Here is a 27,200-nt window from a genome sequence, read left to right as displayed (position 1 = left end):
GTGCAGAGTTGGATGTCAGGTCCAGCTCTTGGTCTCCCGGCCTCTAGCAGGTTAGAAGCCCCTGCACCCCAGGCCTTGCCCAGGCAGAGCTGACCCAGCCTCTTGGCCTCTTGTCTGCCTTGAGCTCCCTAAAATTGCAGGATTCCTGAGCAGGCAAGAACTCGAGAGTGCTCCTGAGTTTCTCCTGGCCGGCCCTGGCCCTGGTGGCCCCATGAAAACTCAGCTGCCCGAGCGGCCTGTAAGTGCCTGCCTACGGGGGTGTCCAGGCCCCTGTCCTGCCTCGGCTAGGAGGGAGGGGCAGCCATAAATTCACACCGCCAGCCGCCTGAGGGATAAATGTGTCATCGACTGCACGATTTACGAGCACACCCCTGGCCCGCAAGGCAGAGAAAACAAGCCTCTGTGTACACATGGCGCGGCGGGCAGGGATGGGCGGCTGCCGGGGGGCATGTGGGGGCATGGCAGGCCAACAGGACACGTGCATGCGAGAGGTGCAGGGATGTGGACATGAGGGTATGGGGACACAGGCATGCAAATGGGTATGTGGGGACAGACATACTCATAAAGGGAGGTGGAACTGTACATCTTTGATATACCCACAAACACACATGCGCACACACACACACACACTGGTGTGACTGCATATACACGCACGAATCTGAAGGTGGCACAGCATGCTCAGGGACACTCAGTGGCCATGTCACCCAGAAGCATGCATGCTTCCACCCTGGAGGTGTGCTCTTTCTCCCACATCCTGATTCCCACAGAGAAAGGAAAGACAAGGAAGGCTCTCTGGACGTTTGTGTGTGCATGTATGTTTGTGCATGTGCATGTGTACGCACGTGTGCTTATACGTGTGTGAGTGTGTGTGCAGGGTCTCTACTATCCCCAGACAGCCCACGCAGGGCGCCATGGTGGAGGGCCCACTGCGTGAGGATGCAAAGACAGAGCAGGGGACCAGCTGGCCTACGGAGGATATAGATGTGTCAGGAGACCAGGATGTGTGGGAACAAGGGTTGGGTGGTGATGCCTCGGTCCTGTGTGGGGCCTGTCTCAGAGGCCCAGGGAAATCAGGAGCCATGGCCCTGACAGGCCAGCCACTGAACACACCCCAGGCATCAGTGCTAAGCAATGAGGCCATAACAGCCTTGACCCCTCACAGTCCCACTGCCTGGCCTGCTGACCATGCGAGCATTGCCCACTTTGTCCACCAGGACCCTGTGGGGCAGTTCTAGGCTCGAGGCTCTGCTGGCACCAACCAAAGTTACCTGCTGGGACTAATCCAGGTGCGGCAGCACAAGCCTGAGAGTGCAGGGGTGGGGGTGGGGGTGGGGGCGCGGGGACTGCAGCAGGAAGCTTCAGGAAACAGAGGATTCCAGGAAGACCCCGGTGGACTCAAAGCAGCATCACTGAAGTCTGGCAAGGACTTAGGATTCTCATGGAATTGAGGCTGTGGGTCAGCCTTAGCTGTCAACACCCTTCCGTGGATGATCTGGGGACTCACTCATGCTCCAGACACTCATCTTGCTGGCCTTGCCACAAGAGAGTCAGGAGTGTGGCCCCCGGGAGGATTTCTGTGGCGGTGGATCCCCAGCCCGGGGCAAAGGGGCTGACTGGTATCCTGGAAACCACCATGGCAAAACCATGGTACCCCAAATAAGGACAGGCAACATCACTGCCCTCCACACTGGGGACCTCCAGATGCAGAGCAGACACCTGGAGGACCGATCCGGGACCTCTGAGACCAGAGACCTCCACACCAGGGACCTGCCAAACAGTGACCTCAGACCAGAGATCCCCAGAGGAGAGACCCCCATACCAGAGACGCCTACACCAGAAATTCCATACCAGGGCTCCAAAGAGAAGAGACCTATAGAGCAGGGGCTCTAGATGAAGGATCTGCAGCAGAGAGACTCATAAAATAGGGACCCTCACCAGGGACCCCCGGAGCAAGGGGTACCCAGGTGAGGCATTCTGTGCCAGGAGAGACCCAGGGCTCCCACAAACAAGTCTGTCCCCATTTTTCCTATAAAGAGAGCCAATGGTCTTCCCCCACTCCTCCCCTGCATGAACATCTCAGGATGGCGTTGTCTATGGGCTCTGGCTCTGCTCTGGTCTGTGTCATTGGTGTCTTCCCGGGTGTGGCCCCCCAAGACGCACTCTTGCAGGAGATGAGGCAACTTGAACACGGTGAGCACCTTCAGTGGGCACACAGGGGCGCAGGCGTGTTGGGACAGGCGGCTGTCAGGGGCGCCCGCCCCCCCTCCCCGCCCCCCGCAGCCCTGCCCAGACAGAAGCCCTTTCCTCGGTATCTGGCTGGAATCCTTCAAGAGCATCTTTAAATAAACAAAGCACAGAGAAAAGTGAGCTCCTAAATACAAGTCACATTAACATAGATTTCCATGCAGAAGCACAGCAGAGCTTGGCCTTTAGGCCTCCCATAGGCCTCCTCAAAGCCCTGCTCAAGCCTGGGAGTTTTAGAGGCCCAGGGGCACAATCACCTGGGCGAGGCCCACACTGCCCCGGACACTCACCCCCACCTCCCCAGCCCCCTGGCCCCAGGCTATAGTCTCCCTCTTGGGAATGGGCACACCAAGCCTATGCACACACCCGGGCAAGAGAAGCAGCATGGGGACCCTCTACTTGCCCTGAGGTCTATACCCCCAAACCCCAGGGGTTCCCTCTGGCAAAGCTTGAAGGATTCCCTTCCAGCCCCTCTCACTTCTTTTTTTTTTCTTTAAAGTTTATTTACTTCTTTTGAGAGATACAGAGACAGTGCAAGTGGGGGAAGGGCAGAGAGAGAGAATCCAAGCAAGCTCCACCCCATCAGCGCAGAGCCTGACAAGGGGCTCAAACCGACATAGCCGTGAGACCATGACCTGAGCCAAAAGCAAGAGTCAGACGTTTAACCAACTGAGCCACCCAGATGCCCCAGGCCCCTGCTACTTCTGAAGGGTTTTTTTTTTTACCCCACTGGGGACACAGTGACCTTGTGGGGATGATCCCAGGGTCCTGTGTGACTGGGACAGAGGCAGGGAGAGCAGCACTGGGGTGGGTGGAGAGAGCCAGTCAGGCTGTCCTTGTTGTTGAAGGTGCCCTCCCGTCCCCCACCCCTTGCCACATGAGTGTCTATCTGGCCGAGAGCCCCTCAATTTGTCTAACACACTTAAACAGGGTGAGGTGAGGCCCTCCCCACAAGGACACCTGTAGTAGGACAAGGGGTGAGGAGGGTGGGAGCCTCTGATAGGTGAAGGCTGGAGTCCAAGGGACCTGCATCCCAAGCCCCCCCCCCCCCCCCCCCCAGACCATGCAGACAGTAGCCTCCAGATGGGACGGCACACTGCTGGGAAGAATGCTTCAGAACCAACAAATGACTGGACGGCAGCTCCCCTTACACATCTGGGGCCCTTCTGCCCTCTCCCTCCTACAGGCTGAGCCCAGGGCACCTCTGGCCCCTGCAATCTCTGTACCCTCCCCTGACAGGCGTCTCCTGGCAGCACAGTGCTGCTCCCTCAGCCTGAACATCCCCAGGAGGCCCTCCCCACCACCTGCCTTCGACATAGCAGTCAGTGCTTTTGATGTCCCGGGGCTGGGGCACTCAGGTTTGTTCTGAGGGTCAAGGGGATCATCCACATGATGAGGACCAGGGTTTCTCTCAGGCACAGAATTCCAAGAGCTCTGAGGGATGCTCCCGTCCCCGCTCCCTCCGCTCTTTGAGGGATTTCATGGTGGACATTTGTTTCCCTGTGTATAAGTGGCCTTATTTCTGCCACAAGAGCCCTGAGGGGTTGTCTGCAGGACAGACCCCTGGGCCAGGGATCCATGAGGCCAGTGGCTGAACTGGGGGTCTGGGCAATGGGGGTGCTGAGCACACTCCATAGGTCTTGGGAACATTTTCATGGGCTCTCTCAAGCTTTGCCCACTGAGTACTGACCCCCCAGGGGATGTCCACAGTAATGGAGGGGTCCCCACCTGGTCGATCTCCCAGCACCCTTTGTCCAGCTGGCCTTCACCACGCTGCGGGGTGGTGGTGACAGGAAAGCGGGACAGAAGGAGGGAAAGACCGTGTTTCCTCTGGGGCAGAGAAGATCCCCATGGGAAGGCTTCTCTGGGAAGGACTGCTGATCCCCAGACCCTGCAGGGCCAGCCCATGGGTTCTCCTGATAGGACAGGACGTCATCCTCTGCAGACATTTCCTGTCTGTGCACAGAGAAGGTGAGGACGAGGAGAGTGTTGCATCCATTGTAGACAGCCCTGGGTGTAGACAGCTCTGGGCATGTGACTGTGCTGGGGAAAAACGGAGGTAGGCCTGGGGGATACCCCAGGGGCTGTTTAAGGAGGGCGGGACACAAGAGCTAAGGCCAGGCCCAGTCACCAGGACCAATGACCCTAAAGGCCCCCCTCAGCCTAGGGGGCGAGTGCTTCCCGAGAGCCCCCTGCTGATTTATGGTTCTCCAGGGTGGACAGAGTTATGGCTGCTAAGGCCTTGCTCCCTCCCTCTTCCTCCTCCCTGTTGGGGGTCGGTTGGGGTGGGGTGGCTCTCAGCTGGTTTCCAGATGGGCCTGATAGAGGGGGCATCTTGGGGTGGGAGGCCAGACACCCTGAGCAAAAGGACCTGGCCAGTGTCAGCTGGCCAGCCATAGCTGCCTTTGTCTCTCTCTGTGGTTGTCTCTGTCTCTGTCTCAGGCTCTGTCTCTGTCACATGCAGCCCCCCTTCCCCGAGGCAGCCTGGGTGGGTGGGAGTGGGAGCCGGTGATTTATCGCCTGCTGCCTGTCTTCCATCGGAAACGCCGGGGGTGGGCGCAGACGGTGCAGTGAGCTATGGGCCCCCAGGGCCCCGCCACCCACCCCAATGTTGTTGCTCTGTCTGGGCGGCGGGTGCACCCCACCCCAACGTGGCCAGGGCTTCGGGGGCCCCCAGACCTTCCCAGGGCCTCGTCCACGCGGGCCCCACTCAAGTCTCCGCCCACCGAGGGGCCGCCCCCCTCCCCAGGCTCCCCTTCATCTCCCCAGGCAGGAGGGGGCCCACGAAGGACCCGCACACACTCCTCGCCCCCAGGTTGGTCGGGAGGTGGCGAAGCGTCTGTTCCACTCCCCCTGGGGGGCTCCCATTCCACCATCCCCACCGGCTTCTTCCTTCTAGTCGCCCTCCACGCCACCGGCCACCACGCAGCCGCTCCTTCCAGCCCCGCCTCGGTGCACACAAGCAGGGGCCCAATATATGTTTAGGGAACAAACAGGCGGCAGGAGTGCGGCTGGTGCACCTGAGCTGACACTCCCTCCGCCTGGCAGAAGAAGTCCCTTATCTTCCCTGTTGATGAGCTGTCAGCGACCCCGGGGAGGGGAAGGGAGAGGAAGGTAAAGGAGGGGAAGGGTGTAGAGGGGGCGCGCTCACCCCTCCCTGTCAGCTGCCACTTGATGCACCCTTCCCTGTTCCCGTGGGGTGTGCGACCTGTCCGCCGTCTCGGCGATCCACCCCCACCAGCCTGGGCAAATCCGTCCTCTCCTGGCCTCTGTTCCTCTGCGGACCCTGGTTGTCTGCACGCCCAGGGCTCACCTCGGCTGCCCTCGCCCCACGTGGGGGGTTTTCCGCAGACCACGAGCGCCCTCTGGTGGCTCATTCGGGTCGCGGCGCGTGAGGGGAGAACCGGATGCCGATTTGGGGGCGGGAGGTCCTCAGCCGAGGCCGCAACCCATTTCACAGACAAGGACACGAAGATTGCCAGAGGGAGGTCACGGCTGTATCTGTCCCAGGAATGCCGTCTGGCCCTGCCGGGGCTTGTTCAGAGAGGCTGGGGGTGGGCAGTGATGTGGTCAGAGGACCCCTGGGCTGTAGGGCAAAGGACCCTGAATCAGACAGCTTGGGGGCTGCAGGTGTGGGGGGATGCGTAGTGCCTTGAGTGGCCACCGTTTTGTTCCCATCTGGAAGGAGAAGGAGCCTGAAACCGCAGAGAGGACCAGGCTGTCAGTGGGGAAGGAAGGGCCCCTGGGGCAGGTGTGGTGTCCATTAGATGGAGGACCACGCTGGGGGGAGGGGCATGGCAGGCCCTTGAGGTGGGGGTAGAGGTGTACATTCCCCCTCCCTGCACAGGGCCATTCAGGGCCGCTGAGCTGGGACCATCCACTTCCCCACACTCACTCCTTGGAGGCCCCAGGGTCAGTGCATGGAGGGTCAGCTCAGGGTCACAAGTTGGGACCGGGGACTCCCAGGCAGCCCGGAAAAGATTCGCCAGGGAGGCCAGGCCAGCACCCTCTGTGGTCAGTACCTTGGGCAGAAGCCAATCTAAACCACGGAGAACTGACAAAAGAGAGAGAGAGTCTAGGAGGAACCATGGAATTCAGCTGCCCTATTTACCAGGGAGTAAGGAAGTTCTTCCTCAGGTCTGACCAGACTGTGACACCAGCCTCTTTCCTACATCAGAGGAGCTCCAGCTGCTTCTGCAGCTCCGGGCTCTCAGGGTTCCTTGTGCCCACCCTCTCAGAGGGACTCAGCCCAGAAGCCCTCAAACTTGTGGGCAGTGGGCCTGGGCTCCTGCTGACCCCTCCCCATAGTGTCTGCTGGAGCCTGGGCTCACAGCCCAGGAGGCTTCCTTCTCTTAGCTTGGGGTCACCTAAGACCCCCAGGCCATTTTCTCCTGAGCCCTACATTTGTTCCCTGAAGGCCTCAGTGAGGAGTAAGAGAGGAGTCCTAGGGGCTCTGCTTCCAGTGCAGCGTGGAGAAAGCTCAGGCCCAGCAGGAAGACCCCTCTCTGGCATCTGGTTTCCTCCTCTGGAAAGTGAGGGGGAACATCCCCTCCCTGTACCATGCTGGGACTGAGTTAGGCTGCCTGTGTACCTTACTGTGACAAAGACTATTACCTCTGACCCCCACCAGGGGCTCTGGGTGTGCTGGGCCATCCCTGAGGGTGTGTGTGTGCGGGGGCGGGGGGGGGGTGGCAGTTCATTTGTACAAAAGGGGCCATCCCTGATGTAGTGATAAGGCCGGATGGACGGCTGGACAGTCAGCCACAGCCCACAATGGGCCGGATGCCCCGCACCTGCCCACAAAGGAGGGGGTGGCTCCTGCCTCACGTCTGACCGGCAGCCCTGAGATAGCATCAGCCCAACCGGAGGGCCATCCATCTTGTCCCACAAAGACTGGGACAAAGGCCATGTCAGCGGCAGCCTCCCCGACCCGGTCAATGGGGGCCAGCGCCTTCCTGTGCCAGGCGCCCCAGGCCCAGGCCTGAGGCTTCTTGTCAGGGTCCTGTTTGGGTCCATGAAGAGTGGCCTTCATTGTTTACAGGGCCAGCCAGGTGGAGGCCCCACCCAGGGCAGGAATGGGACTCCAATATTGAGGAAAGTGTCAGCCCTTCATTTGGGCACCCTGGGTCCCTTGTTAGCAGCTTGTGCCACAGTGGGGCACCCTGGAGGAGTCCCAGGCCCTGGCTGCTCAGCCTGAGTTCAGGGGTGGGATAGGGGAGACTAGGGACCAAGGCTGGTCCGAGCGGTCAGAGGCACCTTCCCACGGGAAGTGGTGGTCAAGTGCAGAACATGATTCCAGACACTGTGCAACTCCCTGGTACCCACTCAACCCTGCAGGGACCTGCCTCACCTGTCCTCCAGAGGCTGAGCTTCTAATTCAGATGCCCAGGGAGTTCCAGGTGGGTCATCAGATTATTCTCACCACCCTGACCCATCCCTGACTGCCCTGAAATCTGCTCATCCACGCTCACAACAGTCCTCAGAGCCTCCTCACGGCCCCTCACTGACCCCCAGAGACCCCAACTCCAAACATCCTCTTTCTCTCAACCACACTGTCCTGCAGTGCCCTCGATGTCCCCACTGTCTTCACTGTCCAGTATCCTCACCGTCCCCGTGTCCTCACTGCCCCTCAGTGTCCTCACTGTCTCAACACTGTTTTCACTGTCCCCACAATGTCTTCACTACCCTATAATGTGGTCACTGTCTGAGTTCTTCTGTGCCTTCCACTTGAACTCCTTTGAAAGTGAGTGGTCTGGGAGAGTCACTGATCCCGTGTTGGGTGTAGGAAGATGTGATGCATCCCCCTTGAATCACCTCCTAGGGCTTGTCCTGTGGTTTGGGAGGGGAATTTCCGGGTGGTGGGGGCACAGAGACCAGTCAGATTGGGAGAAGGGTTTATTCTGCACTGGAGTTTGGTGTGGGGAACCTCGCAGGGGCTGGGCTGCAGCTCACCCCCTTGACCCGCCTAAGCGTCCTGGGCTTTGGCTCGCCTCGCTGCAGAGAGGCGCGTGTGGCCCGGGGCCCGCAGGGGGGTGGTGGGGACTGGAAGACTGTGCCCAGGCGGAGGACGAGCCCCGGTCCGGGTCAGGGCGAGGGCTCCTTGGAGCAGGGTCCTGTCGGGCTGGCACGCCCGCGTCGCTCAGCTCCTCTCAGGACTACTCGTAGAACTCGCTGGCTCCGGCCGTCTCCGCCACCAGCGGGGCGGTCAGCGACAACGGGTGCGCGGCGCGGGCGCGGGCGCGCAGCCGGCGCAGGCGACACAGCAGCAGCAGCAGCAGCAGCGCGTGCAGGAGCCCGAGGCCGAGCAGCAGGAGCTGCGCTGCCAGGGCCCCCCAGCAGAGCGCGCCCGGCGCACAGGCGGCGCGCAGCTCGTCTTCCGCCAGGTACGGCAGCAGGCGGCCTCGCAGCGCCGGGGGCGCGGCGCAGCGCAGGTCGCGGTAGGGCGCGCGCTCGGGCCGGCCGGCCAACCAGGCGCGCAGTGGCACCAGGCGGCAGTCGCAGCGCCAGGGGTTGCCGCCCAGGTGCGCGGCGCGCAGCACGGGCAGCGAGTCCAGCAGCCCCGGCGGCAGCGCCGTCAGATTGTTGCCAGTCAGCACCAGTTCAGTCGTGTCCGGCGGGAAGGCGGCGGGCAGCGAGGCCCATGTCAGCCCGCGGCGCCCGCAATCCACGCGCGTCCCCGCACAGCCACACGGCGCGGGGCAGCCCGCGACTGGGCGGCTGGGCGGCGCTAGCAGCAGGAGCAGCAGGCTCAGCGCCCGGCGCGGCCCTGCAAGGGAAGCGCCGCAGTGAGCCTGGTGGCCTGTGTGGCACCTGAGCGGGTCCCTGTACACCCCAGGGCGCTGGGCCCGGCCCGGGCCCCGGAGACCCGAGCCCCGCCTTACCCGAAAGCCTCTCCACCTCGACCATCCGCGCGCTGACTGGAAGTCCGCCCTAAATCCCCCTACTGCAGCCCAGATGACTGCAGCGCCTCCCAACCCGACTCTGCTCAAGGAGCGCAGTCCCGGGCCTGCCTGACCCCAAACTCACCGGAGCCCATGGCGAGAGGATGGTGACCTGGCTTGTTCTGGAGCTCTAAGCGTTGGCTGGAGAGCCAAGTGATAATGCCGCCCCGCCCCTGCCAGGCCCCAGCACCCCGGCCAAACCGACCACAGCGCTGCCACCCGCCAGAAATAACCCGGAGGCCCAGTAGACAGACGCTGCGGCCCCAGATAGAGCGCTATCACCAGGGCTCTCACGCTACCGGGGCTTCCGCCCCCCACCAACGCAGGGGAGCACGGATCACTCGGACACCGCTGCGACTTCACCAACATTGTTCTCCTGTCACCAGGACAGGATGCAGCATTCACAACTGAACAAAACTGGAGACTGGGATTGGGGCGGAAGGTATCATGCTGGGGGTGGGGGAGGGATGGACTAGGCAACCCAGGGCAACAGTGCTGCTGGGGAGAAAGGACCTCCAGCCACAGGCAGGGAATGGCAGTCTAGGGGTGGGGGGTTCCCAGGTTGCCCAGCACCCACTGTTCCTGGAGCCCTCAGGCCAGGCCACAGCCCTAGATGAGGAGTTTGGGCAATTGCAGGCGTCCCTGCCCCACCAGCCCCGGGAGATCCTTGCCTGCAGCCAGCTGCTCTGCTTGGGTCTGGAGGGATCCTAAGCGCTTCTGTTGCCCAACCTGCCACTGAGCTACCCAGTGAGGGGTGAGGAGGTAGGGAAGGACTGGCCCACCTCGGCACAAAGTGAGGCCTCAGCGTAAGCTGGGTGGCCCGAGGGAGGGGGCACACGAGGGTTCCCACGTCCACTCTGTGGCACTGGGGTGGAGAAATAGACCTGGGATGCCGAGGATCTGCTCCCCTATTCTGCCTTGTTTTACCCCCCTACCTGAGTAGGGCCTGGAGTCGGAGTTCATGACCTTCTGGGGCAGGGGTAGATCTCAAAAGTCATGGCCCAAATTAGCTCCTGTTCCCCCGAGGCCAAAGAGGGCCAGCTGCGGGGGCTGCTGTCCAGGCCCCTTGGAAGCAGATACAAATAAGGGGAGGGACTGGTGCTGAGAATAAATTAGGGTTGTTTGGGGGCTATGAGCCTGCATCTCTGGGTCAGGTTGGGAATAGTCGGGAACAGTCCTGGTCTGGACCACTCCGGGACTGGGGTTGTGCCCAGGCCTGTTGGACATCCTGATTATTCCAGGGTGGAGTCCAGGCCAGTTGGGGTCCAGGGACGGGAAGGGCCAGCCTGGAAACTGGCAGTATATCCATGGCAATGTGGGGCTGGGTAGGGGTCACTGGTCCTGCATCTGCTGCTTCATCTTCTGCAGCATCTCCTGCATGCGCCTTAGCTGGAGGTGAGATGGGAACAGCAGAAGGTAGAGTGACAAACGTGATAGGAGGGGCTGGACCCCCGCCCCCACCCCTTCTCCTCCCCTGTGGCCCCACTAACCTCCTCATCCTTCATCCTGATGAGCTTTTCTGTCTCAGCATCCGGGGTAGGCAGTGGTAGGATGGGGATGGGGCTCTCCATGCGGCTGTCCTGGGTCAGTTTGCTGTGGGGTGGACAAGAAGGACAGTTTGTCTGACCCCCAACACTACCGAGGCTCTGCCCTCCTGAGCTCCCACACCATTGGGTCGGCTCTGGGAAGACAAGGTGCAGGGTGGGGGGCCTACTTGGGAGTCGGGGCAAAGTTCAGATCTGGGAAGGCAGCAAGGATCAGCCCTCTGTTAGGGAGCCTTGGCTGGGAACATGAGGTGCACGATCCAGGTCCGGGTCAGAGCTGCGCACCTGGTCATCTGCTGGATGCAGTGCGCGCGATAGTTCTCATAGTGCACGTCGCATGTCACATCCTTGAGATCATGCATGTGTGTGCGGATCAGCATGTTGCGAAGCTTCACAAAGTCGCAGTGTGCCTGGTTCTCCACTGTGGGGCAAGAGCGGGTGTTGGGTGGGTGCAGGCCCCGGGGGAGCCACCCCACTCCCTCTGTCGCACCCCATGCCTGAACTCACCCTCCACGATCCCCCAGGGGTACAGTCGCCCCCGGACCCGCTGCCCCTTGGCCTCCACCACTGTGTTGCTGCCGATAACCGCGAAGGGCGCACTCTCCTGGGAAGGGCAGGTACAAGGGCTCGCGCCCAGTTAGTGTGAGTATGGGCTTAGTGGCTGAAGGGACATGGGCACTCGGCACCTGGTCGCTCCTCCAGTATCACTATCAACAGCCCCTCCCCAAAGAGATCCTGGGGTTGCACAACCCTTGTGGCCTCTCTGAAGCCAGAGCTGGCATGGCTTATACCCGTGGCACAGGGTATGTGCCCAGCTAGGCATATCCTCCCCTTCTGACACCATCCCCCATCAGGAACTGCTCCATTCAGCTACCATCGCCATCCCTCCCTCCCCAGAGCTGAGCCCCTGCCTCCTGTTACTGATGCTGACTTAGGCTGGGGCCAAGGGCTCCACCCTGCTCTTGGTCCCGTGGCTGCCTATCCCGTGCCTTAGGCTTGGTTATTGCCACTCTAGATCCCGGGGCACCCAAAGCCACAACCACCCTCTGGAGCTCAGAATTCCGGGAGCCAGGGCACACACAGGCTTGTGGCCATCAGGCCAGACCCTTCTGCTCGTGACCCATTGGAAGAAGACTGAGGAGCAGGGTCAGGGTGGAGGCCTGGCCAGGACTGTGCCTTTGGGTCCTGGCAAGTGCTCCATGACACACTAACCACACGGGGCCCAAACTGCACAAGCCAGTGGGGACATGAGTGACTGTACCCCACCCCCACCCCCCGCCCCACCCCAGGTGGAGGGGCTCTACTGCCCAGACAAAAGACTCTTTCCCCCACCGGGTTGGACCTGGATGCTTGGTGCCATGTAAACTGACCTCCAGTTCCCTCCTCTGCCACCCCAGGCCGCTCACCTTCAGTTCCCGATCCTGCTGCTTGAAGTCCTCATCCTCGTCAGAGTCACATTCAGGGAACTGGTACACGTGGATCCCAAACTTGTCAATCTCCTCCCGGATCTGTGGTGGGGCAAGGGCTGTCAGATTTGAGGCTGGCCAGGGACCCGGGGCCAGGTGCGCACTTGGTGTTCTGGGTCCTGGAGACTTAGCCCAGGCCCAGATGCCAGGCTCACCCGCTCCTTCAGCTTCCGGATCTCGCTGGGGACGAGACAGTCAGCTTTGGCGATGAGGGGCACAATGTTCACCTTCTCATGCAGAGCCTTCATGAAACCCACATCCACTGGCCGCAGCCTGCAGAGAGCATCCAGGGGTGGAGAGGGGCATGGTGGGGGTGGTGGGGGCACAGAGAGAGGGTGGGATGGGCTCAGGGAGGGCATGGTTGTGAGGGCACAGGCAGAAGATAAGCAGTGACGGGTGCAGCCAACGGGGAACCATGGAGGCGGGTCCCACCCCCCACCCTGAGCCTGTTCCCAGGACATTCACGCACCCGTGTCCAAAAGGGGAGATGAAGTAGAGGCAGCAGTGCACACGGTTGTCTTGGATGTTCTTGCGGTTGAGGCCACTCTCGTCACGAAAATACTGCTCAAACTGCTGGTCCACATAGTCGGTGATGGGCTTCCAGCTGCAGGTAGGCAGGAGGGTCGGTGAGGCCAGAGGGGACACTGGATCAGCCTAGGCACAGACTGTTCCCCAGCCAGGCTTTCCTCACCACTCAGAGTTGTTGACAGCATCCCCGAAGCCCGGTGTGTCTACAATGGTGAGCTTCAGCTTGACCCCCTTCTCCTCAATGTCCACCGTGTGCTTCAGGATCTCTACCGTTTGGCTGATGCGCTCTGTGGGTGTCGGGGCATCGTTTGCAGGGGTCTCTCCAACTCTCAGACCCCACCCCCACTGGGCAGCCAGGACCCTTGTTCTCATCCATTCTAGCATTTAGCCCTGGCCTCATGGCCTGACTGTGGTCTGGGCCACTCCTCCCGGACCCTGAACAGGAGAGACCCACGCTGTGGGGAGAGAGGAGCAGGGTCTGGACCCAGAAGGGACCCCTTTGAAGGGTCACACAGCAGAGGATGGGGAACCAATGCCAGGGCTGCATAGGGCCCACTCACCCTCGGCACTCAGCAGCTTCCGGTCCTTGTACAAGTCGGTCAGGAAGAGGCTGTGGACCAGCGTGGACTTCCCCAGGCCCGACTCACCTGCCAGCAGGTACAGTGAAAGAGTCAGGTTAAGTCTGGGACCCCTCTGACAAAGCCTAGCTGGCTATGGCCCAAGCCACCCCACCTGGGAGTCCAGCCCACTCACCCGCCACCATAAGCGTGAAATCGAAGCCCTTCTTCACAGACTTCCGGTGCACCTGATTGGGCAGTGTGGCGAAGCCCACGTACTGCTTGTCGATATCCTGGGGGGCAGGGGCAGGGCAAGTCAGGCGCAGGCTTGGATTCCTGGGGCAGTCCGATGCCCCGTTCCCTACCCGGCTCAGACATGGAGGCAGCAGAGGGCAGAGTCCTCTGTGTGGGGAGTTTCAATGGCAGAAATGGGGTGAGGGCCTGTGAGCAAAGGCCTGGAGCTGGGAAGGCAGGTAAGGGGGTGACAGGCATCCTTGCCCCCGCCTCAGTGAGGGGCCTTGCAGGGACCTGAGAATGTGTCTGTGTGTGTAGAGTTTAGGATGCCTGGCTGCAGCAGGCCTAGGCTGGGTCCTACCTTGGGCGGTGGGCAGAGGGCACCAGGACCCAGACCCCTCACACACATCCAAGGCCCTCCATAGGCGGGAGAAGCCCCCTGGCCTCAATACTCACCCCTCCTGAGTGTACCAGGGGGTGGGAGGCCCCATCTGGCCACCATCCAGCCGCGGGGGTGGCTGGCTGCTGCTACCAAGGCGGAGCAAAGGCTATTTATAGACAGCGGCACCGAGCCTCCCCCACCCTCGGGGTCCCAGCGCCCAGTCAGGTGGACCCTGGCCTTGCCAGTCCCTGTCACGTCCCAGAGCCCTTGGGACCGGGACCTGGCAGGCACACACACGCTGACCCACATTCCACTCCCCTCTCCACACACACCTTGAGCCGCCTCTGGGCCTGGGTCCGCGGTGACAGCAGCTGCTCCACCAGGCGATCCTGGGGCGCTGCCAGAGAGTCCATCGCTGCGTTTGGACCCCAGACCGGGTCAGACCCACAGGGGCAGGGCTTTCAGGAGGGACTTACAGGCGGTACTGCCCTGAAGCTCTGTTCTCGCCCCCGTTTTACAGACGCGGGAATTGAGGCCCAGAGAAGGGACGTTGCCCACCCGCGGTGTGGCTGACCCCAGAGGCCACGCGGGCCATGCCTCTGCCAATGCGGACCCGCCCCGAGCCGCGCGCGCGGTCTCAGCCACAGGCCGGCCCGGCTCCCGCACCGAACCAGAGGCGGGGCCTCGCGGGCGCTGGCAGGCGGGGCGGGCGGGGAACAAGACCGCCCCACCCGCACGGTCGCCGGGAAACAGTCTCTTGGAAATTGGGCCGCGGGCGGAGCCACCGGAAAGCTGCTTCGGAGGGCAGGGCCCAGCATAGGCGCGCATAGGCACGGAGGCGGAGTCCCGCTGCCGGACGGGTGGCTTCTGTCCGGGCGTCTCGACCACCCGGGTGGGAGGGTGGGGAAGCCAGGGCCCACCTAAGGGCCCTAGGGGGCGGGGTTTGTGGCCGCCCCGCGTCTCGCCCCCTCCAGGTGCAGCGCGGCTTTCACCCGCCAGAGGGCGCCGGGAGAACGCTCCCGGGACCTATGCGCACCCACGCGGGAAGCGGCCCCTCTCACTCCTTCTCTCCTCGTAGAATTGGCCCGGAAACCTCCCGGCGGTGTCGCGGAGTCCTAACTATCCACGGCCACACCCCTCCTTGTACGCTCCCTCCCCCCTCGTATGTTATGTGTGTGTGATGGGAGCAGGAGGGTTCTGGACTGGTGTGGCCCTTCCAGACACGTGGGAACTGGGAGGGGGCAGAGCCCACCTCCCCAGCCTGGACCCACCTCCCCTTCGCCCGGGCTTGAAGGGGCTCAAGTGCTCAGTTAGAGCACCAGAGGCCTACCCACCCTACCTCCGGGAAACTTGGAAGCTGCAGCCAGCCAGCACTGGCCACAGCTGCCCCCAGACCACTTCTGCCAGCCAAAGTGGGGGGGTGGTGTGTAGAGTGAACTTACCCCCTCCCCATCATTTGTCTCCCTGTCAGCCTCCTCGCCTGCTCTGATCCACAAGACGGACCCACGAGGGCTGGAAAGCTCAAGCCGGTATACCTCTCACCCTCTGTGACCACCCCAGGGGCCACAGGCCTCTCCTGGGCACCAAACCCTTCCTCACCCCTCTCTTCAGGACCCCACCAGAATCGGAACCAGACAACCAGGCAGGAGGGAGGCTTGGAAAGGAGCTGCAATAAGAACAGACATACTTCTTGGACTGTATATCAGTGGGGATAGGCGGCCCCCCAGCTCTTCCCCACCCTGGTTCTCCCTTCTTGGCTCCCCTGGTTGAGGGGCCTCTGTCCATTTGTCCAGGCTCATGATGCTGCTGTGGGGCCTGGAGGCCCCTGGCACCTGGGGAGGAGGGGTGGGCCCACAGCTGGGAACAGGAGAGTCTTTCATCCAGAAGAGAGCAGGGGGAAGCCACAGGGCACCTCCCTCAGCTCTCCCAACTGGGCCCGCAGTCCTTGCCCCGAGAAAGCCTCCACACTGGCCCCAGCCCTCTGCCATGTGGACCTGTAGGAAGTGTCTGGGCCAAGTCCCACCCAATCTCCACCTGTAGGTCCACTAGCGACACAGCCCCTCAGCCTAGCCCCCCAGCCAGACAGGCTGGCATCTCAGGCTCAGGGCATCTTCAAGACAGACACACCTGGGTCTACGCCTTAGCACTTCACAGCTGGGTGTCTAATGGAGCTTGTCACTCTCAGACTGCCTCAGTTTCTCCACTGATAAGGCACAGCCTCTGGGGAGGCCCAGGTCAGAAGGGCAAGAGTCAGGAGGGTGACATGTCAGGAGGGAAAGGGTCTTACTCCCAGCTCCTGCCCCTGCACACAAACTCACCCAGATAGGGCCTGTGGATTCCCTGGGGGAGCTCCAGGGAAGGGGCCCTGCCACCCCCTCTCTCTGGCCCATGAAGTACAACAAATATTTCTCAGGGCTTCCTGAGCTGTAGACACAGCTGCGCCCACCTCCTCCCGGTGCCTGAGACTCTCGAGGCATTTCCATTCTTAGAATCACTGGAGTCAGCTCTGGAAGCAGCCACCAGAGCCAATAGAGCCCCCATCACTGCCTGAGACAAGGTGGGGGCCAGAGGATGGGGGCACGGAGGGCCTCCAGAGCACCCCCCACCCTCTTTCATAGTGTGGATAGCTCACCAACACCAAACAATATTAACGGTGAAACTACCATATTCTTCCAGCTCCCCCCCCCCGATCCTCGGGGACCCTGTCCCAAAGACCTGGCTCCTTGGCTTTGTTCCTGGGGCTCCCCCTCCACCTGCATGGTGCCCTCTCCCTCTGGTCTGAGGGGTAGGGGACAGGTGAGGCTGGCTCCTAACTGACTTTGAAGGATGGGCAGACACAGGCCTGATGGGGCTCACACCTCAGCAGGAGGGAGTCCCTGTTGGTGCTAGGCAGCAGCTGCCTGGCCCAGTAACTCCAAGGCCCTGGAGAAGCTGTGGGGGCTGGTCTCCCGGGCCTTCTCTCTCTCTCCTTCAAACAATAGCCTGGCAGCATGTGTCCCTGCGTCTCAGGCATTGTCTGACCCGCCTTGATAGGAAGACAGCTCCTGGCCCGGGCTCCCTGGAGAGGCCCTTGCCAGCAGGTTGAGGTTGAGGGGCCCCTCCCCAAGAGCCTCACCTGTCCCAGGGTGGGGCGTGTCCCTGCCAGGAGACTGGCACCTGGCAGCCAGTGACTCCCAGCCCCCACCCCACCTGCTGGGCCGCACCCTGGGCCAGGACTTCGGGGTTCTACCCAGCACCTACCCACTGTGTGAATTCCTATCTCTGACGAGGAGTGCCAAGGCCACCTTGGTGCCAGAGTTAGGCCAAGAAAATCCCTCAACGTGACTGAGCTCAAGCCAGAAAGGCCTCCAGCAGGGCCCCAGAGCCCCCTGCCCATCTGGTTACCCACCCCCACCCCACTCTCAGGATCTCCCAGCTCTGTTTAACCCCAGCCTCAGCTGGGTTTCACAGTGGGTGCCCAGGTCAGCCTCCTGTCATGTCCTGCATTCCCTGAGTGGGGGCCAGGCCAGCCCCTGTGGGAGGCCACAAGCCTATTTGTACCCACTAGGTTGGAAGACCCATTCTGGGCACAGGGATGACTCAGACCAGGCCTTAGAGGCTCCCAGTCTGGGGAAGAGGTCTGGCCACAGATCAGCCCACTCAAATTGGTGTGTGGGGAGAAGAGACATAAGATGCACAGGAGTGGGGTGGGGCTGCTTAGGGTCTAGGTGCTGGCTGGTGGATACAGACCCCTCCCCTAGCCTGTGGCCTGCGGTGACGGTGGCCTCACTCAGGACCCCCAGCACGAGGCCTAAGGCCAGTTCAGGGAAGATACACTGGCACTGGACCACTGGGAGACATCCGGCCCATCCCCCCATTCTGGGAGGGGCACCCCTGCTGTAGGGGTCAGGGGTCAGGCCCCCAGGGGCCCAGTGCCCACTCCTCCCCTCTGTAGCCCCTGGCGAGGCGGCACTGCCCCAGCTGACAATCGGTTATCGCGACAGGGCGGGATGACGGCCGGCGGGGGCGGGGTCGCGCCTGGGCGCCGGCGGCGTTGGTGGCACAATGGGTGACAGCCGGCCGCGGGGGGAGCGGCGGCGCGCACGTACCTGCTTGTCCTCTGCGGGGTCGGGGTCGGGTCGAGGTCCGGGTCCAGGGCCGGCGGGCGGGGGAGAGACGGAAAGACACGGTGAGAGGCGGGCGGGCGGCGGGGACAAAGGCGCGCGCGGGCGCGCGGGCAGGCGCCGGGCTCACCTGGAGTCGCCAGCTTGCTCTTGTACCGCAGGCCTGTGCTCATGGTGGCCGCCGGCGGGGGGGACGGGCGGCGGCGGGCGCGCGGGCGGGGCGCGGCGAAGAGCGGCGGAGGCCGAGGCCAGGCTGCGGGGTGACCGGCCCCTCCGCGCCGCCGCCGCCCGCCCCGCCCGCGCGCCCGCCAGCCAATCGGCGCCCGCCGCGCCCACGCACGACCCGGCGCGGCCGGCGGGGGCGGGGACCCAGGCGCCCCCCAACGGCCCCGCGCCCGCCGCCTCCGGGCGACGCCCTCGCTCACAGCCGCAGGCCAGCGCCCCGGGAACCCGGCGACGCCCACGATGCCCCAGCCCACGGCAAGGCGGCTGCCCGACTCCCGCCACACCTCGCGTCTCCCATGCCCAGGCCTGGACTCTGCCTGCCTCGCTCTCGAGGGACCCCAGTCGGTGCCTCAGCCTCTGACCTTCCCAACGTGTGGCTCTTCCGTAAGACCTTGCCCCCCAGGGACTGGCGGCCTCCTGCCAGCCGCTCCTCACCTCACCATGGACGATGGAGGTGCTGGCCTGTGGAGTCCTGCTCCTGGCCACAGCAGGATAGGTGATGGTCACCCCACGGCCGGCCGGATGCCCGGCGCAGGGCCGGTGCCCCAGCTTCCCTCCTGCAGCCTGTTCAGTGCTGTGCACATCCGCTCTGGGAGGAGACACCTAGGCAAGCTGCAAAGTCCAAGCCCCTGGGCCGTTGTCCCTCTTCTCTTTTTCTGGCTTATTTTCTGGGATTATTTCTAAAGAGTAACCGAGCTGACATCTGGGACAGGACGGACCGACCTCAAGCCTGCCTGCTCCCCCACTCCCCACCCCAGCTGTACACCCTCTGCTCTGCAGATGGCAGCCAGAACTGCTACCACCCTGAGAAGGGGGGCAGGGAGATCTCGGCCTCCTGTGCTAGAGGCCAGTCAGTGGCACTGAAGGCAGGGCCAGGGCCTGCACCCCATTTACAGATGGGGAAACTGAGGCCCCAGACCTTCAGTGATTGGCAAGATTCTCAGGCATGAGTGCCTCCCGTCTTCCGTCACTATCACACTCCCAAGTACCTTTGGCTTCCCTGGAGTGCTCTCAGATGTCATATCTGGAGTCTTCGGTCCCACAGAAAGGACAGGCAGACCTGTGGTCACCAGCTCCCCCAATGACAGCCCCCTTAGGAGGAAATGGCCTGCTGTACCTTCCACACTCAGGAAGCGCTCCTTTCTCCCTAGCCCCTTGTGTGCCCCTTGGTCCTCCTCCATCTCTGAATCACCAGCACCTAGCACAGAGTTGTTTGCTCAGAAAGTGAAAAAGCCATGTAAGCAGCAGCATTGCTCTGCAAAATTCTGTGGCAAACGCCCATTTCCCCCTCCACTGGGACCTCCATGTAGTCCAGAGCTGTGACCAGTGTGGGGACACTCCACCGCTCAGACCCCTCATCCAAAGCCTCAGGGCCAGATGTGTTTGGAATTCAGAATTTGTCGTATATCTCATACAGTACATGATACCTCATTGGAGCCGGCTGCAGCTGCTGGTAACCAAACACATTAAGATGTTTGTAGTGGAGGGGTACCAGGGTAGCTCAGTAGGTTAAGCGTCCGACTTCAGCTCAGGTCATGATCTCTTGGTCTGTGCGTTCGAACCCCGTGCTGGGCTCTGTGCTAACAGCTCAGAGCCCGGAGCCTGCTTTGGATTCTGTGTCTCCCTCACTCTCTACCCCTCCCCCACTTGTATTCTGTCTCTGTCTCTCTCAAAAATAAATAAACATTAAAAAAAAAAAACTTTTAAAGATGTTTGTAGTGAAATGAGGGGTGTCCAGGTGGCCCAGTCGGTTAAGCGTCCAACTCTTGATTTTGGCTCAGGTTGTGATCTCACGGGTTTGGGCTCTGTGCTGACAGCATGGAGCCTGCTTGGGATTCTCACTCTCCCCCTCTCTCTCTGCCCGTCTCCCGCTCACAATCTCTCTCTCTTCAAATAAATACATAAACAAACAAACAAACAAACAAGCAAACAAACATTTAAAAAAGGTGTTGGTAGTGCAGTGCGACTATTCACATGAACTGGAATTAATAAAGGCCATAACACATGGTTACACATCAGCCCAGGGCTGCCTTTGTTACAGAGTTTCGAACACTTTAAGTTTCAGAGCTTTGGGGGAATTTGGAATTGGGGATAAAGGAATGCAGCAGGGAGGGAACACTTGAAGTGATAGGCAGGACTTCTGAATCTTCCTCAGCTCCGACAGGCTTGGTGGAAACCCCATCTGAGGGGGCCTGAAGCTTTGCAAAATGGTTGAACTGGTCAGTGAAAACTGGCACTTGGACCTTTAGTATGAATTGACCCATGCAAGCCTGTGCTTGTGGGGACAAAGGAGGAGACAGGAACCTATCCTCGATGAGGCAGACATGTCTTTGCAAAGGGCTCTCTCTGGGCTCAGTGGGGAGGGGGGCTCCGGGCAGCCCTGGGTGCTGGCCTTGCCACAAGACAGTCAGGAGTGTGGCCCCCCGGGAGGATTTCTGTGGCGGTGGATCCCCAGCCCGGGGCAAAGGGGCTGACTGGTATCCTGGAGACCACCATGGCAAAACCATGGTACCCCAAATAAGGACAGACAACATCACTGCCCTCCACACTGGGGACCTCCAGATGCAGAGCAGACACCTGGAGAACCGATCCGGGACCTCTGAGACCAGAGACCTCCACACCAGGGACCTGCCAAACGGTGACCTCAGACCAGAGATCCCCAGAGGAGAGACCCCCATACCAGAGACGCCTACACCAGAAATTCCATACCAGGGCTCCAAAGAGAAGAGACCTATAGAGCAGGGGCTCTAGATGAAGGATCTGCAGCAGAGAGACTCATAAAATAGGGACCCTCACCAGGGACCCCCGGAGCAAGGGGTACCCAGGTGAGGCATTCTGTGCCAGGAGAGACCCAGGGCTCCCACAAACAAGTCTGTCCCCATTTTTCCTATAAAGAGAGCCAATGGTCTTCCCCCACTCCTCCCCTGCATGAACATCTCAGGATGGCGTTGTCTATGGGCTCTGGCTCTGCTCTGGTCTGTGTCATTGGTGTCCTCCCGGGTGTGGCCCCCCAAGACGCACTCTTGCAGGAGATGAGGCAACTTGAACACGGTGAGCACCTTCAGTGGGCACACAGGGGCGCAGGCGTGTTGGGACAGGCGGCTGTCAGGGGCGCCCGCCCCCCCTCCCCGCCCCCCGCAGCCCTGCCCAGACAGAAGCCCTTTCCTCGGTATCTGGCTGGAATCCTTCAAGAGCATCTTTAAATAAACAAAGCACAGAGAAAAGTGAGCTCCTAAATACAAGTCACATTAACATAGATTTCCATGCAGAAGCACAGCAGAGCTTGGCCTTTAGGCCTCCCATAGGCCTCCTCAAAGCCCTGCTCAAGCCTGGGAGTTTTAGAGGCCCAGGGGCACAATCACCTGGGCGAGGCCCACACTGCCCCGGACACTCACCCCCACCTCCCCAGCCCCCTGGCCCCAGGCTATAGTCTCCCTCTTGGGAATGGGCACACCAGGCCTATGCACACACCCGGGCAAGAGAAGCAGCATGGGGACCCTCTACTTGCCCTGAGGTCTGTACCCCCAAACCCCAGGGGTTCCCTCTGGCAAAGCTTGAAGGATTCCCTTCCAGCCCCTCTCACTTCTTTTTTTTTTTCTTTAAAGTTTATTTACTTCTTTTGAGAGATACAGAGACAGTGCAAGTGGGGGAAGGGCAGAGAGAATCCAAGCAAGCTCCACCCCATCAGCGCAGAGCCTGACAAGGGGCTCAAACCGACATAGCCGTGAGACCATGACCTGAGCCAAAAGCAAGAGTCAGACGTTTAACCAACTGAGCCACCCAGATGCCCCAGTCCCCTGCCACTTCTGAAGGGTTTTTTTTTTTACCCCACTGGGGACACAGTGACCTTGTGGGGATGATCCCAGGGTCCTGTGTGACTGGGACAGAGGCAGGGAGAGCAGCACTGGGGTGGGTGGAGAGAGCCAGTCAGGCTGTCCTTGTTGTTGAAGGTGCCCTCCCGTCCCCCACCCCTTGCCACATGAGTGTCTATCTGGCCGAGAGCCCCTCAATTTGTCTAACACACTTAAACAGGGTGAGGTGAGGCCCTCCCCACAAGGACACCTGTAGTAGGACAAGGGGTGAGGAGGGTGGGAGCCTCTGATAGGTGAAGGCTGGAGTCCAAGGGACCTGCATCCCAAGCCCCCCCCCCCCCCCCCCCAGACCATGCAGACAGTAGCCTCCAGATGGGACGGCACACTGCTGGGAAGAATGCTTCAGAACCAACAAATGACTGGATGGAGCTCCCCTTACACATCTGGGGCCCTTCTGCCCTCTCCCTCCTACAGGCTGAGCCCAGGGCACCTCTGGCCCCTGCAATCTCTGTACCCTCCCCTGACAGGCGTCTCCTGGCAGCACAGTGCTGCTCCCTCAGCCTGAACATCCCCAGGAGGCCCTCCCCACCACCTGCCTTCGACATAGCAGTCAGTGCTTTTGATGTCCCGGGGCTGGGGCACTCAGGTTTGTTCTGAGGGTCAAGGGGATCAACCACATGATGAGGACCAGGGTTTCTCTCAGGCACAGAATTCCAAGAGCTCTGAGGGATGCTCCCGTCCCCGCTCCCTCCGCTCTTTGAGGGATTTCATGGTGGACATTTGTTTCCCTGTGTATAAGTGGCCTTATTTCTGCCACGAGAGCCCTGAGGGGTTGTCTGCAGGACAGACCCCTGGGCCAGGGATCCATGAGGCCAGTGGCTGAACTGGGGGTCTGGGCAGTGGGGGTGCTGAGCACACTCCATAGGTCTTGGGAACATTTTCATGGGCTCTCTTAAGCTTTGCCCACTGAGTACTGACCCCCCAGGGGATGTCCACAGTAATGGAGGGGTCCCCACCTGGTCGATCTCCCAGCACCCTTTGTCCAGCTGGCCTTCACCACGCTGCGGGGTGGTGGTGACAGGAAAGCGGGACAGAAGGAGGGAAAGACCGTGTTTCTCTGGGGAAGAGAAGATCCCCATGGGAAGGCTTCTCTGGGAAGGACTGCTGATCCCCAGACCCTGCAGGGCCAGCCCATGGGTTCTCCTGATAGGACAGGACGTCATCCTCTGCAGACATTTCCTGTCTGTGCACAGAGAAGGTGAGGACGAGGAGAGTGTTGCATCCATTGTAGACAGCCCTGGGTGTAGACAGCTCTGGGCATGTGACTGTGCTGGGGAAAAACGGAGGTAGGCCTGGGGGATACCCCAGGGGCTGTTTAAGGAGGGCGGGACACAAGAGCTAAGGCCAGGCCCAGTCACCAGGACCAATGACCCTAAAGGCCCCCCTCAGCCTAGGGGGCGAGTGCTTCCCGAGAGCCCCCTGCTGATTTATGGTTCTCCAGGGTGGACAGAGTTATGGCTGCTAAGGCCTTGCTCCCTCCCTCTTCCTCCTCCCTGTTGGGGGTCGGTTGGGGTGGGGTGGCTCTCAGCTGGTTTCCAGATGGGCCTGATAGAGGGGGCATCTTGGGGTGGGAGGCCAGACACCCTGAGCAAAAGGACCTGGCCAGTGTCAGCTGGCCAGCCATAGCTGCCTTTGTCTCTCTCTGTGGTTGTCTCTGTCTCTGTCTCAGGCTCTGTCTCTGTCACATGCAGCCCCCCTTCCCCGAGGCAGCCTGGGTGGGTGGGAGTGGGAGCCGGTGATTTATCGCCTGCTGCCTGTCTTCCATCGGAAACGCCGGGGGTGGGCGCAGACGGTGCAGTGAGCTATGGGCCCCCAGGGCCCCGCCACCCACCCCAATGTTGTTGCTCTGTCTGGGCGGCGGGTGCACCCCACCCCAACGTGGCCAGGGCTTCGGGGGCCCCCAGACCTTCCCAGGGCCTCGTCCACGCGGGCCCCACTCAAGTCTCCGCCCACCGAGGGGCCGCCCCCCTCCCCAGGCTCCCCTTCATCTCCCCAGGCAGGAGGGGGCCCACGAAGGACCCGCACACACTCCTCGCCCCCAGGTTGGTCGGGAGGTGGCGAAGCGTCTGTTCCACTCCCCCTGGGGGGCTCCCATTCCACCATCCCCACCGGCTTCTTCCTTCTAGTCGCCCTCCACGCCACCGGCCACCACGCAGCCGCTCCTTCCAGCCCCGCCTCGGTGCACACAAGCAGGGGCCCAATATATGTTTAGGGAACAAACAGGCGGCAGGAGTGCGGCTGGTGCACCTGAGCTGACACTCCCTCCGCCTGGCAGAAGAAGTCCCTTATCTTCCCTGTTGATGAGCTGTCAGCGACCCCGGGGAGGGGAAGGGAGAGGAAGGTAAAGGAGGGGAAGGGTGTAGAGGGGGCGCGCTCACCCCTCCCTGTCAGCTGCCACTTGATGCACCCTTCCCTGTTCCCGTGGGGTGTGCGACCTGTCCGCCGTCTCGGCGATCCACCCCCACCAGCCTGGGCAAATCCGTCCTCTCCTGGCCTCTGTTCCTCTGCGGACCCTGGTTGTCTGCACGCCCAGGGCTCACCTCGGCTGCCCTCGCCCCACGTGGGGGGTTTTCCGCAGACCACGAGCGCCCTCTGGTGGCTCATTCGGGTCGCGGCGCGTGAGGGGAGAACCGGATGCCGATTTGGGGGCGGGAGGTCCTCAGCCGAGGCCGCAACCCATTTCACAGACAAGGACACGAAGATTGCCAGAGGGAGGTCACGGCTGTATCTGTCCCAGGAATGCCGTCTGGCCCTGCCGGGGCTTGTTCAGAGAGGCTGGGGGTGGGCAGTGATGTGGTCAGAGGACCCCTGGGCTGTAGGGCAAAGGACCCTGAATCAGACAGCTTGGGGGCTGCAGGTGTGGGGGGATGCGTAGTGCCTTGAGTGGCCACCGTTTTGTTCCCATCTGGAAGGAGAAGGAGCCTGAAACCGCAGAGAGGACCAGGCTGTCAGTGGGGAAGGAAGGGCCCCTGGGGCAGGTGTGGTGTCCATTAGATGGAGGACCACGCTGGGGGGAGGGGCATGGCAGGCCCTTGAGGTGGGGGTAGAGGTGTACATTCCCCCTCCCTGCACAGGGCCATTCAGGGCCGCTGAGCTGGGACCATCCACTTCCCCACACTCACTCCTTGGAGGCCCCAGGGTCAGTGCATGGAGGGTCAGCTCAGGGTCACAAGTTGGGACCGGGGACTCCCAGGCAGCCCGGAAAAGATTCGCCAGGGAGGCCAGGCCAGCACCCTCTGTGGTCAGTACCTTGGGCAGAAGCCAATCTAAACCACGGAGAACTGACAAAAGAGAGAGAGAGTCTAGGAGGAACCATGGAATTCAGCTGCCCTATTTACCAGGGAGTAAGGAAGTTCTTCCTCAGGTCTGACCAGACTGTGACACCAGCCTCTTTCCTACATCAGAGGAGCTCCAGCTGCTTCTGCAGCTCCGGGCTCTCAGGGTTCCTTGTGCCCACCCTCTCAGAGGGACTCAGCCCAGAAGCCCTCAAACTTGTGGGCAGTGGGCCTGGGCTCCTGCTGACCCCTCCCCATAGTGTCTGCTGGAGCCTGGGCTCACAGCCCAGGAGGCTTCCTTCTCTTAGCTTGGGGTCACCTAAGACCCCCAGGCCATTTTCTCCTGAGCCCTACATTTGTTCCCTGAAGGCCTCAGTGAGGAGTAAGAGAGGAGTCCTAGGGGCTCTGCTTCCAGTGCAGCGTGGAGAAAGCTCAGGCCCAGCAGGAAGACCCCTCTCTGGCATCTGGTTTCCTCCTCTGGAAAGTGAGGGGGAACATCCCCTCCCTGTACCATGCTGGGACTGAGTTAGGCTGCCTGTGTACCTTACTGTGACAAAGACTATTACCTCTGACCCCCACCAGGGGCTCTGGGTGTGCTGGGCCATCCCTGAGGGTGTGTGTGTGCGGGGGCGGGGGGGGGGTGGCAGTTCATTTGTACAAAAGGGGCCATCCCTGATGTAGTGATAAGGCCGGATGGACGGCTGGACAGTCAGCCACAGCCCACAATGGGCCGGATGCCCCGCACCTGCCCACAAAGGAGGGGGTGGCTCCTGCCTCACGTCTGACCGGCAGCCCTGAGATAGCATCAGCCCAACCGGAGGGCCATCCATCTTGTCCCACAAAGACTGGGACAAAGGCCATGTCAGCGGCAGCCTCCCCGACCCGGTCAATGGGGGCCAGCGCCTTCCTGTGCCAGGCGCCCCAGGCCCAGGCCTGAGGCTTCTTGTCAGGGTCCTGTTTGGGTCCATGAAGAGTGGCCTTCATTGTTTACAGGGCCAGCCAGGTGGAGGCCCCACCCAGGGCAGGAATGGGACTCCAATATTGAGGAAAGTGTCAGCCCTTCATTTGGGCACCCTGGGTCCCTTGTTAGCAGCTTGTGCCACAGTGGGGCACCCTGGAGGAGTCCCAGGCCCTGGCTGCTCAGCCTGAGTTCAGGGGTGGGATAGGGGAGACTAGGGACCAAGGCTGGTCCGAGCGGTCAGAGGCACCTTCCCACGGGAAGTGGTGGTCAAGTGCAGAACATGATTCCAGACACTGTGCAACTCCCTGGTACCCACTCAACCCTGCAGGGACCTGCCTCACCTGTCCTCCAGAGGCTGAGCTTCTAATTCAGATGCCCAGGGAGTTCCAGGTGGGTCATCAGATTATTCTCACCACCCTGACCCATCCCTGACTGCCCTGAAATCTGCTCATCCACGCTCACAACAGTCCTCAGAGCCTCCTCACGGCCCCTCACTGACCCCCAGAGACCCCAACTCCAAACATCCTCTTTCTCTCAACCACACTGTCCTGCAGTGCCCTCGATGTCCCCACTGTCTTCACTGTCCAGTATCCTCACCGTCCCCGTGTCCTCACTGCCCCTCAGTGTCCTCACTGTCTCAACACTGTTTTCACTGTCCCCACAATGTCTTCACTACCCTATAATGTGGTCACTGTCTGAGTTCTTCTGTGCCTTCCACTTGAACTCCTTTGAAAGTGAGTGGTCTGGGAGAGTCACTGATCCCGTGTTGGGTGTAGGAAGATGTGATGCATCCCCCTTGAATCACCTCCTAGGGCTTGTCCTGTGGTTTGGGAGGGGAATTTCCGGGTGGTGGGGGCACAGAGACCAG

General features: G+C 61.4%; 2 protein-coding genes across 5 annotated transcripts; both read right to left on the bottom strand.

Annotated features, from left to right (window-relative positions):
• Positions 1–8,121: 8,121 nt before the first annotated feature.
• LOC123587259 (platelet glycoprotein Ib beta chain) lies at positions 8,122–9,410 on the bottom strand. The gene is made up of 2 exons (XM_045456796.1): positions 9,271–9,410; positions 8,122–9,010 (listed from the first exon to the last, which is right to left on the bottom strand). The coding sequence occupies exons 1-2, from the start codon at positions 9,278–9,280 to the stop codon at positions 8,400–8,402; spliced, it is 621 nt and encodes a 206-aa protein (XP_045312752.1). The 5' UTR covers positions 9,281–9,410; the 3' UTR covers positions 8,122–8,399.
• Positions 9,411–9,537: 127 nt separating this feature from the next.
• On the bottom strand, positions 9,538–18,682 carry LOC123587258 (septin-5). 4 transcript variants are annotated; one of them, XM_045456794.1, is made up of 12 exons: positions 18,130–18,273; positions 17,985–17,995; positions 13,477–13,573; positions 13,284–13,370; positions 12,887–13,010; positions 12,665–12,799; positions 12,351–12,468; positions 12,136–12,237; positions 11,237–11,333; positions 11,015–11,150; positions 10,676–10,778; positions 9,538–10,574 (listed from the first exon to the last, which is right to left on the bottom strand). In XM_045456794.1, exons 1-12 carry the CDS (start codon positions 18,170–18,172, stop codon positions 10,518–10,520), a joined length of 1,110 nt encoding a protein of 369 aa, XP_045312750.1. In that variant the 5' UTR covers positions 18,173–18,273; the 3' UTR covers positions 9,538–10,517. The 4 variants fall into 4 exon arrangements, with proteins under 4 accessions (XP_045312750.1, XP_045312751.1, XP_045312748.1 ...); XM_045456795.1 differs by lacking the exons at positions 13,477–13,573; positions 18,130–18,273 and adding an exon at positions 18,660–18,682; XM_045456792.1 differs by lacking the exons at positions 17,985–17,995; positions 18,130–18,273 and adding an exon at positions 16,715–16,993.
• Between the last annotated feature and the right edge of the window lie 8,518 nt (positions 18,683–27,200).

The sequence above is a fragment of the Leopardus geoffroyi genome, chromosome D3 (genome assembly GCF_018350155.1).
Source record: "Leopardus geoffroyi isolate Oge1 chromosome D3, O.geoffroyi_Oge1_pat1.0, whole genome shotgun sequence".
Lineage (NCBI taxonomy): Eukaryota > Metazoa > Chordata > Mammalia > Carnivora > Felidae > Leopardus > Leopardus geoffroyi.
This window is presented reverse-complemented; position numbering and strand designations above follow the sequence as displayed.